Source organism: Apaloderma vittatum, unplaced genomic scaffold (assembly GCF_000703405.1).
Source record: "Apaloderma vittatum isolate BGI_N311 unplaced genomic scaffold, ASM70340v1 scaffold1349, whole genome shotgun sequence".
NCBI classification, from domain to species: Eukaryota; Metazoa; Chordata; class Aves; order Trogoniformes; family Trogonidae; genus Apaloderma; species Apaloderma vittatum.
In genome coordinates this window covers 23,910-38,994 of record NW_009734374.1, presented here as the reverse complement: position 1 = coordinate 38,994, position 15,085 = coordinate 23,910, and the positions used below count along the sequence as shown (strand labels likewise).

The following is a 15,085-nucleotide window of genomic DNA, read 5'->3' as shown; positions in this document are numbered from 1 at the left end:
CTCACAGCACATCTCAGGTTCTCAGTCTTGCTTACTCCTTATATGGCTTCTTACTTTCCAACATCAAACTGATAAAGAGATTAGTTGATGTGAAAAGAGTGTTGGCTGCCAAATAGCAGTTGCTGTTTCCCACTGAGATTAATGGCAGACATACTTTTACCTGGTTTGCCAAGTACAGGTGAGCTTTTATAAGCCTCTTAGTCTTGCATTCTCAACATGGTGATGATCATTCCAGATTTGAAGCTTGGAGTTTGATGGTGGACCCAGCTGTAGTAACAGGCAGAAAGTAGTAGTTCTGATGGTGAGCCTTCCTCAAAATCTGCTTTGTTATGCTAAAATAAAGGACTGTGAAACCATCTTTTCCGTATTTGTGCTTAATCTCAGCCAGAACATTAACGTTACCCCGTTATCAGACCCAGTGGAAAAAAAAAGTAGTTTCCCTAATTTTATGTATCTTTACAGTATATTTCAGGAAATTCAGACCTTAGAATGCCAGAATGCACATCAGAAGTAGTCAAGTATGTGTGCTACGGGTTTGTGTGATCTACAGATAGTACGTGGCCTTGCGTTTCCTGTTGTTTTTCTTTATTCTTTGTGCTTACCCTGGAAGCACATTACTGGAAAATGGTATCTCTTCCACATTTCCATTTTACCTGCCTATGGCCAAGACCTCCTAGTGCTTTTGCACACAACAAAAAATTAGGAGAGATTTGGTGCGATGCATTTGATGTTACCAAGCGTAGCACAGCTTGAGCGGTGTGTTACGTGACTTGCTGCTAAAACCAGAGAACAATACCTTTTGTCACATGTATTCATTCCTTACAGTAGATTTAGTTAAGCTGTATCAGAATTGCCTGGAGTGTTTGTGGCTTAATACTTGTCTTGAAAGACTGAAGTGTCGCCATGTGTTTGCATGTATTTGCAATCATATCTGTGATTGAAATGTGCATATAAAGGAGAGGGCAAATTGCACATTAAAAGAAATGCCATGTTAAAGGTAAGCTTTTTCTAGAGTTCTCAGACAGGTTTCCCTAATGGGTTAGCCACTTAAATGTTTGGGTGTAGCTAAAATCTTAATTTCTTTATGCCTAGGAGTTCCATTCCATTTAAATGAAAATGATATTTCCCCATGCCTATAGTTGGCGTGTAAGTAAATATAGTTCTATCAGGGAACAGCATGGTCAGTCGTGTAAATTTAGAGTTCTTGGTGGAAGAAATACTAGAAAATCAGAGCAAAAAGGGCTTGTGAAAGCATCAGAATTGCCTACGATTAAGGGGTTAGTAAAGTAGATGTCTTGACATATGTTCTCTGTAGGGAGAAGTAAAATCCTCCAAAAATGTAGTTGAGGAGCTAGAAATTAAGGTTGGTTAAGCTTTTCCTTTTGATAGGAGGCTATACTCAGGGACCTATCTTATTTTCTCTGTTTGGGAGGCAGTAACTGTTTGTGAAATAGGGGTTGTTAAAGAATTATCTCAGTGTTATTCTTTGATATGCAAAGCAGTATCTGTAGAGGCTTGCTGCTTCAACCAGTACAGTAAACTTACTACCGAAAACCTGCTCACCTTCCATAGTTTTTTTTGAAGACCGATTTTAAATAAACCTTACAGTTGATTCTGTGTGGCAATATTGTCTTGTCCCATTAATTTTTGAAACACGGCATTTTCAAAATGTAGGTTTGTATGATGGAAAATCATTACATTTTTTACAGATTTTTTTTAGATTTCACTGCTTTTCAGCAGAGCTAGTGAACTTCACCAAATAGCAAGTGCACTTGCAAACAAGCAGTTTGAGGTGAGAAACAGCAGTTTCTTCTCCTCCACATTCTTGAGGGGCGGAACTATAAAACTTTGGTGAGTTGAAGTTCAAAAGTGAGTTGTCCTGTCATGTATTCCTGCAGTATGATTTGTTTTCTTTTTTTAGTAAGATTTCTCTGGCTGCCAAGAAGACCATAAATATGTTTACAATTAATCTTGGCTCAGTATTTTAAAGTACTCTCAGCCAGCCTGGCAAAAAGATGTAGCAGCATCCCCTAACTTTTAAAATGTTTTTTTTGTTTTGTTTTTCCCATTTTTTTTAATTACAAAGATGGTGGCACCTTTGAAGAAACGCTTATGTGGTTGAAGTAGCAGCCATAGCCAGTGCTCCACATACTACAAAGGAAAACGAAAAACTACTTCACAGCCTTTATGTGAGTAACACTGCGTGGGTTAGTTTGATTCCTTTTAAATGATCTTTGTCCTGGTTTTGAGTTTATCTGCACCTGCACCTTGGTGCATGTGTACTCCATCCTGTACTACTGCTCCTTTACCACTAGTTGCAGTTAGTGGTTGTCATTCTCTCAGACCCAGGCTGCAAACCACAACTGGAGTTGCTTGACTGAATATCTCTATAGTCTCTTTCTAGAGGATAGTGTACTTAAACCTTAACACAATTAAAAAAAAAAAGCCACAAACAAACAAAGAAACAAAAAAATCAACATTACAATAAAACAGCTTCCTGAAAACTTTTCAGCCTTGATGTGTAAACCCTGATAGACATAAGCTGGTGGTTTTACGTATTTGCAGATCTGCCTAATGTTAGCTGTTCTGTTGTCCTTACAGATGTTACCCCCTGTAGTTTTGGAGAAAATGCTATATATTTTTGTTCTGTTATCTTTCCTTTTTCTCAAAAGAAAGTCGGTGTTCAACTATCTGTAGCTTTTCAGTATCTTTGGTTCCAACAATTGGCAGTAATCCATGCTGTGTCAGCCAGTGGTCAAAAAGGATGCCTTTGACGTGTAGGTACCTTTTTACTCTTCCAAGGCACAACAGTGTTTTCAAACAACTCAGTGCACAGTAATTTCACCTTTTGATCAGGTCTTCCACTTTTAAATAATCATAAAATTGCTGATTGATAATTTCTAGGGCTTAGGAAGTTTATGCAAGATAAGAGAAAATAATTAAGATAAAGTGCATTTTGAGTGTCTTTTTTGCATACTGTTTTTCTTTAGACAGGACACTCATGAACATTCAGTGACATAGAAGTAATCGGCAATGACCTTTTCATGAACTTCTCTGAAGATTGCAAATGACCTAAGCGTGAGCTTCAATGGTAAGTTGAACTTTTTTTTTATTACTAAGTCTTCGTTCGCCTGTTCTTGATCACCTATGTTAAGTTCTTCAAGTTTCCTGTTTGGTTTCTTTTTTAAATTGCTTTTCAGAAACACCCTTAAACCTAAAAAATATGAATAATTAACACATTGTCTGCCTTTTTGATAACTTAGTATTCCGTGTGAATGCATTAAATTATTTAGGGTTCTAGAGAACTTAAGTTTCCATAGTTCCTCAGTGTGTGCAGCATTTAATTGGACTGTATATCTCTGCTAAAACCTATGTCAGAATCCATCATCAGTCTTCTCTTAGTAAAATGGGAAATGTAGCAGTGCATCCAGCTTGTATGAGGGCTTTTTAGGGATCAAATTTTTAATGAGAGTGTGTTTTTTAAACACAAAATTGTGTAAGATGGATGAGACTTGAAGACAGCTTTCTTTACAGATTTTTAGTGTCATGAACTTCTAAAATACTGGATGCCTTAATTTGACTTTACCAAGTTTAGTTTTTAATCAGTAAAGCTACTTAAGTTTCTCTCCATATTTTTCAGCTTTTGTCTATGAAAACTCTTAGAGAAGATGGCTGATGTAAGCCTGAAGGAAGCAGCACTAATAGTTGGTGTGGTGGCAGCCTGCTACTGGAACAGTCTGTTTTGTGGCTTTGTTTTTGATGATGTTTCAGCGATTTTGGACAATAAAGATTTGCATCCTTCTACTCCATTAAAAAATCTGTTTCAGAATGACTTCTGGGGCACTCCAATGTCTGAGGTAAACTGTTTGTGAAACAAATTGGGGCATTTAGGAAATTGAAAAAAACCTTGAGCAGAGCTTTTACACTTCTTTTCCCAAATGTGGTTTTAACAGAATAGTTCCTTTCTAATGGCATTTGATAGTGTTACTGTTTTGTACTATAAGATCAGGAACCGACATTGCTTGTATTGTGCTTTGTTCAGTAAAAGAACTTGCAAGAAAATGGAGCTGCATACCGTGCTTGAAGATGTTGTGTGTTACCTAATTCTACTATGGAAATTGGACAACTGACCATTTCTCCTTTTCCTCCTGTAAAAGCTAGACATTGACCATCAAGGGTGTTTATTCTAACTGCAATCTGGAAGAAAAGCTGGCACTCTTAAACAACAAATCTGGGAGTTAGGGAGTGGGTATTGAATTCATTGTTGATGTGGATTCGGAGGTTTTGGTTTGTATCCTGTGTAGAATGGCTGTGTTCTTGCATGAAAAGCTGCATTGGCATTGAAGTAGTTGATAAACATCATTAAATGACAATGGCTAAAGAATTTGCATATAGTTTAGAAAGTTACACATGGTGCCATTGCTGAGCAAATTACTAAAAATTCTCTGGCAGTCATAGATTTACAAGGTGGAATGTCTTGACGGGCAAAAAACTTCTCTTCTTACGTCCATAACATACAGGGTTAGTGCCTTGAGAGTTACTAATTGCTAGCTCTACAAACAGACTTTGAGATATAATTTTCATATAACCCTGTAATGAAAGCTTCCAGACTTTTTTCAGATTCCATCTAGTCCTGCAGTAGTTGAAAGTAAGTGGGTTCCTAAACTCACAGTAAAATTTCAAGTAGTATTTTTCAACACTACTTTACTTCGGAAAAACGCTAACAGTGTGGAGCAGGAGCAAGCCACCTCTTGCCGTGTTGATTTTGCACTTAGAACCAACTGAAAGGTTAATTTTAACTAAATAAAGTCAGATTAATTTGATTGTTCATGACTTTTAAAATCTTATTTTCTTCTCCTGTACTTTTTGTCTGTCTGCATTTGCAATTTGGTTCCTTGTCCCACTGCTCACTCCCACTCCTCCCACCTGCCAGTTTTTTCTTAGATTTTCTTCGTTTGTTTTAAGGATGTATTCAGAGAAGTATCAACAGACTGTGCATTGACGAATCCATTTTGGAACAGGAAGATTGTGTTTATGGATGGAGTAATTGGCAGCATAGACGTATTGAAAATATATAGAAAATATGTTTAGCTGAGTGCACCAAATTGCTTTTTTATAAATTACTGTTCTAAAACATGAAATGGTGATCAAAATACTTGAATAATATTAAAATTATGTGGCAGTAGGAAAAATAGTCAGAATTAAAATCTGTCTACCATTTTAATTTTAAATTGAGCTTTCCTTTAATTAACTAGATTTTCATTATTTTCATAATTTTAATGGTACTTATCTTCAGATCATTATTTTGAAATTAGATGCCTGAGAATAGAGGGGGGAATCATGCGTGTGTAGATCTTCAGAAAGATACTTTGGAGTAAAACGACCTTTGCAAGTTACTGGTGACTGACTGATTTATTTATTTCTTTTCTTTTAGGAGAGGAGTCATAAATCTTACCGTCCCCTTACAGTTCTTACCTTTCGTTTAAACTACTTGTTCAGCGAGTTAAATGCAGTTTCTTACCACTTCCTAAATCTGGTCTTTCATGTGGTGGTCTGTGTGGTCTTCCTCAAGGTCTGTAAACTTTTTCTGGACAACAGGAGCAGTGTAGTTGCTTCCTTGCTCTTTGCAGTGCACCCAATACATACTGAAGCGGTAGGTGATAAGCTTAATGTCTTCAAGGTGTATTAATTGACCTTAAATTTCATGTGTTTTGCATCTCTTTGAGTATCGTAACTCCAAAAAATGTGTGATTTTACTTGTAATCACTATGCCTTTTGCCACGAGTGGTGGAGGTCGCAAATTTTAGTGCTTGGAGTTAACATTAATTTAGTTATTTGATAACTTGGGTCTCTGCTTTGAACATTGACTTTTGTGGTGATAGCTACTTTAGCTTACACAGATACTTGTGTTCCATGATGATTCATCCATTATCACATTTTGCAAATACTATGAATTCATTTCCAGATTTCTTATTTCCAGAATGGCTAAGCACACACCAGGTGTGTTCTGTCCACCTTCTTTTTATGTCAGCATACCTGTTTCAGCAGGGCTTTTTCTAGGATTGTTGCTATGCTACAGCCAGCTTAGAGCCATTCTGTTTGAACCTTCTGGTTTTGCACATACCTGATACAAGAGGAAATACGTTTCTTGCCTCTCATATTTACCTTTCCATTGATTCTGAAAGGCGTTTTCCACTGCTATACAAAGCATTGTTTTTACAAACTGTTGGGTTGTACGCTTTTTAATGGTCACCCAGACTTACAGTGCTGTGGAGTAGATGGAGTCTTACGATCACCATTCCTTAGATTAGTTTCTGTCAGAAACACTGATAAAGTAGATCTGTGGAATTCTCTGCTGTTATTTCTGCATCGCTTGGATTGGCTTTGCTAAGCTGTAATTCACACATGTTGCATAGCTCATTCTCAGTCTCTTTTTTTTTTTCTTACAGTATTAGCTGATTTTTCAGAAAACTGAGCATGTTTAAACCTTTTGCTTCTTTGGAGATATTATGCCACTCTTTAATATGTTTTTAGGGGGTGAAAGAGAGGGTTGTCTTGATATTAGGAAAATGCAGAAGGTTTGCTCTTAACCTTACCTTTGGTCCTGATTTGTTTAGGTAAAAAGTTTATTTCTCTCTTGTTCTCTGAAGACACAAATCTCTGTCAGCAGCAATTCAGTAGCCTTAATCTGTGTACTTTGAGCAAATGTTCATAGGAATTACATTCATGGTGTTTGTAATTGACTGCTGTTTGAGCTACTAATATGTCCTTGCTATAAGAAGTTCGTGACATGTTTAAAAATGCAAAAGTTAAACACCTAGACATTTTTGCTTGCTTTTGTGCTCAAAAGCACAAACTCCCATAAAATCTTGGGTAAAATATGGCTTAAAAAGAGTTTTGTTAATTTCATTTCGTTTTCTGTTTCTTTGAAGAAATGTGCTTTACATTTCAATTTGGTTTTGTTTCTTTGTAGTAAATATAATAGTATGTTTACAGGAGCATTAGCAAGTTTCTAATTACTCAAATGAGTGGTGTTTCATGGCTTAGACAATGCAATGTGATTTTATGGCTTTCATTCCAAATATGATGATTCTTCACCATGCTTGAACTGTCACATTCCATCTGAGATAAGAGCAGCACAGTTGCTTTTAGTACTGTGCAACAGTTAGCAAAAGCTATCATTCAAATCCTGCACAACATTGTGTAGTGAAAGCGTATTGGGTAAATCAGTGTATTACGAAAGTTAAGAAGTGCCGTTGTGAAGCAGTTCAGGAATAAGTGTGCAATTCCCGCTATTAGCCACATGAGGGCACTTTAACACTGTGTGATTGGCAGAACTTTGCGCCATTCCTAAAACACTTAACAGGCGCTTGAGATTTAAGCACAATTGTAATTGAATTCCCCTGCTGTTGTGCTTAGGTACTTGATGAAGAAGCAGTTAAAGAGTTTTTCTTCCTCCTCTCCCCACCTTTTTCAATTAAGCTTTCTATTTGGAGAAATTGTGCGCTTTATACTTTCAAGTGTTTGCATTGAGAGTTGTGCCTCATGTGCAACCAAGAAAGGATTCTTAGAGCTAGCAGTTGAGACTTGTGCACGTGTATAAAAGGCAAAACAACTAGAAGTTTCTGTACGTGGAAAGGAGAAGGTAATAGTGGGCTGGATTTTAGAACTGGGAGTTTGGGTTGACTATTTTAATCAGATTTCAGTGAAAACTCCAAACCAGGTCTCATTCCCAGTTTTTTTATCACTTGGTGCTACCTTTTGTATCTTTTATAACTGAAATGTATCCAATTTGAATTCCTTCAAATTACTCTCCTACTTAGTATTCCCCTGCACAAGAGTTTGAAACAACAGATGTAACATGAACATTTCGAACATTTACCGATCTTATGATAAATAGATTTTTCCTGGAAAAGCTAGCAGAGCAGGAAAAATAGGAAATAATTTGTGTTTGACTTCAGAGAGAAGCTGGTTTCTCGCGGTGTTAATGTATCATTTTCTGAGGAAGAATTTTTGAGGAAATGGATTGAATAACAGCATCGTAGTTTCATTTGTCCTTATCTTTAGAATTCCAGTTCAGTCTTTCTAGCTACTTGGAACTGTTCTGGCCAGAAGCACGTTGACCACCTTTTACAGTTATGGGGTGTCAACTAACCTTGTGAATGCTCAGATTTTCTCTCAGAAGTCACCTTTATATCCAGAAATAGAATCCCTCTTTTGTTGGCAAGGGACTGTGGGAGCACAGCAGCACACTTGCTTTGCTAATGATCTCTTTCAGCTGATCTACAGACAAAGCAGATCAGTTTCTGTGTTAATGCTGTACAGTTTTGAGATCCAGACCAGGTATCTTAGAAACATCTTAAGACATTTTGAAAATAATCCGTGCAAAATATTATCACAAACTCTGATGTCCTATCAGTTGTAAAACATGCTTTGTCTGTGCACTATTTGGTGAGTCCTTTCGTAAACCTACACTACTCTAAATGGAAGCACCAGAGCATAATGTCAGATCCAAATTTGAATACTTTGCACTATGACCTTGTGTTTTTAGTTACTTCCTCTTTTTATGTTGTGCTGGATCAATCATGCTTGACCAAGAATGTACCTAGCAATAAAAAATTCTGGCTGGGTCTGGATGTCTGAAAGTCAGTTATCTGCATCATCAGAATTACATGGTGGGCTATGAAGTTTCCATAGCTAAATATGACTATCTACCTCGGGACAGCATGCCTTTTTTCAGCCAGCTTACTTGCAAAAATTTTTGGATGCGATCAGAGACATTACAGAAGAGCAAAAATGAAGAAGAAAGGCAGTCCTAAATGGTACTATGGTCAGCACAGTGGGTACTGCAGTAACTACTGACCTTTACTCCATTTCTCGTTGTTGGTTGCACCATAATTTTGAAAACAGCTCCTGAAATGGAAATTAACCTGTGTTGCGTTGGGGAATCCGAAACAGAAACCTTCTGCCCTGTGGATTTTAGCGCTTCTCTGAATTTTCAGAAAATCCATTGCTCTGTTTCATGACCAAAAAGGATGTTACCTACAAATTTCACAGAATTTTAATATTGCCAACTGAATTACCATTCAGAAAATTACTGTGTCTGTCGTAAAGCCTGAGCAATTCCATTGCACAGAGCCTGCCATCAATTTATTTGTAACTCTTGACTGCTCACCAAAGAGCTGCCATAGCACCAGTCAAAGGAATGCATCTTTCAGATCTGTTCAGTCAGTCAGAAAAGATGTAAATGAAAGTAATAGTTGTAATTTCTATGTGGCACTGCCTGCAGGATGTATATTTACAGCAGTCCTTGTCAGGCTTTGTTTAAAGCTGCTGTTGATGAAAGCTACATTCTTCCAAGTATTATGAAGAAAGAAATTGCCTAAAAGGCTGTTTGTGCCTGATCTTACTAAAGGTAAAAGCAAGTACAGCATTTCTCAGTTGTGGCATTAATGATGATACTTAGGGGCACATCAGCCACAAGTGGCCACCGGCCACCTGTATCATCCTGTTTTTCAACTCGGTACTGATTGAACTGAAAGCAATCTTAGCATTTTTTGCTCGGTTTGCAGATCCTATTAAAACATATCCTGGCAGTATAATAGTCATGCATTATTCTAGTACTAGAATAATCACTAGAAGAATAATCTTGGTTTTCCTTTTTTTTTTTTCCAGGTAACTGGAGTTGTGGGCAGAGCAGAGCTTTTATCATCTATCTTTTTCCTAGCTGCTTTTTTGTCTTATACAAAATCTAAAGGCCCAGATAACACTATAGGTAAATGATTGACAAATATATATATAACTTCATTTCTGTATCACTGATGACAAAGCTCTTAAAATGATAATATGGGTGTATTGGTGTCATGGTTTAACCTCAGCCAGTAATTATACACCACACAGCCACTTGATCACTCCTTCTCCCTAGCAGCACGGGGGAGAGAATTGAAAAGTAAAACTCATGGGCTGAGATAAAGATGGTTTAATAGAAAAGAAGAGGGAGAAAATAATAATAGTAATAATAATGATGATGATAATAAAATAATTAGAATATGTAAACCAAGTGATGCACAGCGCAGTCACTCACTGCTGACTGATGCCCAGCCCGTTTATATAATGAGCATGATGTCATAGGTTATGGAGTATCCCATTGGCTAGTTTGGGTCAAATGTCTTGGTTATGTCTCCTCTCAACTTTTTGTGCCCTTCCAGCATTCTTGCTTAAGATCATTGACTTATGATAAGCACTACTTAGCAAGAATCGAAAACTTCATTGTGTTAACAGCATTATTTTCATCCTAAATCTAAAACCAGCTACTAGGAAGAAAATTAACTGTATCCCAGCCAAAACCAGAACAATTGATTATTCAGCAAGTGTGCACAAAAAACCCTTAGTCACCAAGATACCAGTGTAATAGTACTTTCCATTATAAATTACCTTTTTTTTTTTTTTTTCCTTCAAGACTTAATTACTTTTTTACCGGTTTTATAATACTTAGAGTAGGAGACTTGGACTGACCTCTATTAATGCGAGTAAGTGAAAGCATACTGAGATGTCTCAGACGGTCACAAGTAAGCTGCAAACTTTCAGCAGAGATGTAGGAAGCTCACCTCTTTTCCAAAGTCAAATTGACCTTGTGAAAATTCATGAGTCCCTATAAAACATTCCATTTCAAAAGGTGTTTTCTGAATTAGGAAAGATTGGGGTTGTTTTTTTTTCCTATCATAGATTAGTCTTTTGCCTTTCATTTAGTCCTTTCAGTTCAAGGGAGGTAGTTTTAAAATGTACACATGTGTTATAGGCGACTGGTTATCTCGGTCAGCTGAGCGTAGCGCTAACAACGCTAAGGTCATGAGTTCGATTCCCATTCGGTCCCCATGTGTTGCCTGATCTAGTCGAGAGGTGACGTCCCTGGCGGCAGGGAGGCTGGATTAAAATGATCTCTGAGGTCCCTTCCAGCTTAGGCCATTCTATGATTTTTTGCTGTAGAGTGAAACTGATAATCTTCCCTTTAATAACAAATGGCATATTGAATAAGTTTATAGAACATAGCATGTTCAAACATGAACACATGTTCAGGAGCCAAAGTCTTCACGTTTTTAGGTTAATTTAGTTTATCAAATGTTTGTTTTTGCTGTAAGATGGGACATTGTCAGTAATGTCTTCTTTATTTGCAGTGTGGACTCCAATTGCAGTGACTGTATTTCTAGTAGCTGTCGCAACACTGTGTAAAGAACAAGGAATAACAGTGGTGGGGATATGCTGTGTGTATGAAGTATTTATTGCTCAAGGGGTAAGCTGCTGAAAAATAAGTTGGCTGTATTCTCAGGAATTCTGTAATGAGACATTAACTGCTTTGAACTGTCATATTTCAGCACTGATTTTTATCAGTTCAGGCTGACTTATACTTCTGTTACCACGTTTTTTTTTGACTCAGCTAGTGTTTAACGTACATGATTCATGGTGAGGGAATCCAGTGACTTCTAAGCTGTCCTTTACATGATATACAGAGGTGTTACCAAATGCTCTCAGTAAGGAGTGGATATCTCTTAATGGAAACCTAAGGTTTTAGTTGACTGAGTTTTACAAAGACATGTAACAGCCTTGATGAAAAAGTCTATAAAGTGCATAAAGATGGGGGATTTTTTATTTTAATTCCTTTTGTCAAAATAGAGAATATACAAAGGCACTCACTCTTCTGCTTTGGAATAGTCTCATCTGAATCAGTAATATTCTTAGGAAATTTGTTGTTTTAAGAATACCTTTAAATTTATTTTCTAATCTGATTGGTTTCACTCTAAGCGTAACTTTTGTTTAGGAAAAAAAGATACGGTGAAATAATTCTTAGCTTTTTATTAGTCAAACCGTATGCAATTTAAAAATACATGATTGCATGTAAAAATACATGATATTGTAAGAAATTTTTCTAGTTTAATATTCCTTAATTATGTGAAGGAATATTTTGCAGAAGCTACAACAGTAAAAGGCAAAATGTTGTCTGTCTCAGAGATACATATTCAAGGCCAAAATACTAAAATCACATTTTTTTTATTACTACAAAAATCTGTGCATTTCTAACTACTGCCTTTGCAAGTCTAGTGAATAAACATCCACTATTCAAATGGGATTTCTGAGGAAATCACCAGTATGTGACCATACTTTTGAATCCACTCTTCCTTTCTATTAGTAACTTTTGATCTGATCCTCAGTTTCATGAGGATCAAGGAGTTTGTGTAAGTCACCTGAGCAGAAAAGATAAAACCCAAACTGAACCTTCCTCTGAGGGCACAGATGTAGCATGAACAAACTGATAATTCTAAAAATAGTGATTTATGGTCTTCAAAATTTATTTCTTGGTCATACTTGATTTATTAAAGTCTCTAAAAGTAGTACAAAGTTTTTAATCTGTCAGTGCAAAATACAGAACTACAGGCATACAAGTTCAGCTATGGTAGTGTTAGCAAGAGTACTTGAATTATTTTTATTAGAGTGATGGACTTATTTAGGGGGTTGTTATGAAAGCTGTGAGAAGATAAGTAACTCTTTGGAGCAGGCATTTAGAGAAAAACAAGAACAAAAATAACAGCTCATATTTATCAAAGGGATTAATGAGTACGCTGCCTGTTTTTAAACAATTCTTCCTTCTGCAGTACACCTTGCCATTGTTGTTGGACACAGCTGTACAGATTCTTCGAGGGAAGGGCAGTATTCCGTTCTCTATGCTCCAGACCCTGTTGAAGCTCATAGTCCTGATGTTCAGTACGCTGCTGCTTGTAGTTGTCAGAGTCCAGATTATCCAATCTCAACTTCCAGTGTTTACAAGGTAGGAATGCAAAGTCTCCTATTTACAGATACTGGCAAATAAGGTGCAGTTTAATGCGATCTGAATGAAATGACCAAAACAGCAGTGTTTATTAACTTATTTTAATATTGGTAAGTAATGACCGTTCAGTATTGCACTTTTTGTGAAATTGCTAAACAGTATATTTCAGTACCTGTTGACAAGGATGTCCAAAATATTAGGTAGTTGAGCAGGCATTAATTTTTAAAAACTTGTGGATGTCAATTTGTTTTAGTAGTTCAGAAATCAAATGTTGTATTACTAAAATATTTTTTATTGGCTATCTGTTTGAACTCTGGCTGAATACTCCAATCCCCTTAAGATTTCCCCCTCCTACATAAAAAAATATTTTGGGGGTTTAGGTATGTTCTATGCAGAAAGCGTGGCTGCCTTCAGATGCAGTGCGTGAATATAAGTATATACGAGTAATGTCAGGACTGAAAAACTGTAATTTATCTTAAAAGTGCATGAGCAATGTAGAAATATGTATTCTCCCTGAAAAGCGAGGCAAACTATAAAAACATGAACAAGGACTGCTGAATCCAACTTCAGATGTAAATCACTGTTTCCTCAAGCTTATGTTGATTCTGTCTTAAAGGAGTTTATTAAACTTGGAGGGAGCTTTATCCTGCACTAGGATGGATCACCGTGCGTGGTTCCCAAGTTACACTACTGACAAATGAAGGAAGATTAGGATATTGTACATGTCTGTTAATTGATACTTTTGAGTCTAAAATTTGCTGTTTTCTGAGCACAAAGTGGCTCAAGACCATATGTTTTTTCATTAAACACTCCTTTATCTCCTTTCTTTTGCTTTAGGTTTGATAATCCGGCTGCTGTTAGTCCTTCCCCAGCCAGACAGCTGACTTTCAACTACCTCCTCCCTGTAAATGCTTGGCTTCTTCTCAACCCCTCAGAATTATGCTGTGACTGGACAATGGGAACTATTCCTCTCGTGGAGTCTTTGTTCGATGTTCGAAATGTTGCCACCCTTACCTTCTTTTGCTTTTTGGGATCCTTGATTGTCTTCAGTCTCCGATATCCTGGGGATTCCTCCAAGACTGTATTGATGGTATGAATGATACACATTGGTTCTGTCCTTTTTTTTTTTTTTTTTTAAAGAGAGGAAAGTGGCTCAGGTTGCTTGGTCACGTCTGATCTGCTGTGACCTGGAGAGATTGCATGTGTCTCTATTTGGGATAGAATGAACACATAAGAAAGGAGGAAAATTATTGTAGCCACAAAACCATTAAATTGCAATCAAGTAGGTGACTGTCAGGGGTGAGTTGGAGAAGAAGAGACAAGAGATGAGAATAAATATGTCCTTTGTTACATATTTGCGAACTATATTGCAGCCTTTTTCAGGTATTCAGAACTCAACTAGCAAATGGGCGTTTTTAGTAGAACTTACAAATTTATGCTTTAAGGGTCATAATGCATTTCCATCCTGCTGTCTACCTTATTTAAATGCCATTAGTACTGCTGTGTATTTAGTAAGTGACTAGTTTTTCTTTCTCACAGGTGTAAAAGAAAAACACATATTTTGGCATTTAGGAATATAAGTTTTCCTCTTTTTTTTTTTGGTTTAGCAAAGGCACTCTTCTGCAGCCTTTTCCATATTCTAAGGAAAAAACTAATTTTGTCAACCTGTAAGATCAGTTCTTGTTTTTCAGTATTATAAGGCCTTAAAACTGAAGTGGAGTAACAGAAATGGATATTTTGAAGGAAATGGAAAGGAGCAAATGGGCTAGTCCCTTTTTCATCCAAACCCACTCATCTTTTTGATTGCTTCCACTGCAAATTGTCATAAGATTAATGTTTACCTGATACCGTGTTTTTATTAAATCAGTGGCAGGGTTATCTGTACAACAAACCTACATGCATAGATCTTAGTCTGCCTAGGAATGTACTTTTTTTCATATGTAACTCAGCCACCAAAAGTTTCAGATGGATGGGAATATTTCCGCACAATTAAAGACGAAGGGTTTCTTTGCAAACTGATTCACTTCAAAGAGATCCAACACGATAGTTCTCACTCATATGTTTTTTCTTGTAACTTGAGCCTCTTGTCTTGAATTTGGAAGCTGTGTATGAAAAAAAGAAACTGGCATAGTTTATTGGTATAATTAATACGCAAGATGACATGCCTGGAAAAAAATGTTACAGTTTTACACCACTTAAAAAATGTAAACCAAGTAGTTTAATCTTCCTTCGGCCAGCTCTTGAACTTTAAGGCTCTTTATTTCC

At 36.7% G+C, this 15,085-nt stretch overlaps 1 protein-coding gene across 1 annotated transcript in view; it reads left to right on the top strand.

The window, feature by feature from the left end:
• Positions 1-3,640: 3,640 nt before the first annotated feature.
• The window catches only part of TMTC3 (transmembrane and tetratricopeptide repeat containing 3), a 24,717-nt gene continuing 13,272 nt past the window's right edge, over positions 3,641-15,085 (top strand). Inside the window, exons 1-6 of the mRNA XM_009876217.1 lie at positions 3,641-3,857; positions 5,435-5,653; positions 9,676-9,775; positions 11,175-11,290; positions 12,648-12,820; positions 13,658-13,910. Of these exons, the coding sequence (XP_009874519.1) occupies positions 3,669-3,857; positions 5,435-5,653; positions 9,676-9,775; positions 11,175-11,290; positions 12,648-12,820; positions 13,658-13,910 (1,050 nt within the window). The 5' untranslated portion in view covers positions 3,641-3,668. The remainder of the gene's footprint in view (positions 3,858-5,434; positions 5,654-9,675; positions 9,776-11,174; positions 11,291-12,647; positions 12,821-13,657; positions 13,911-15,085) is intronic.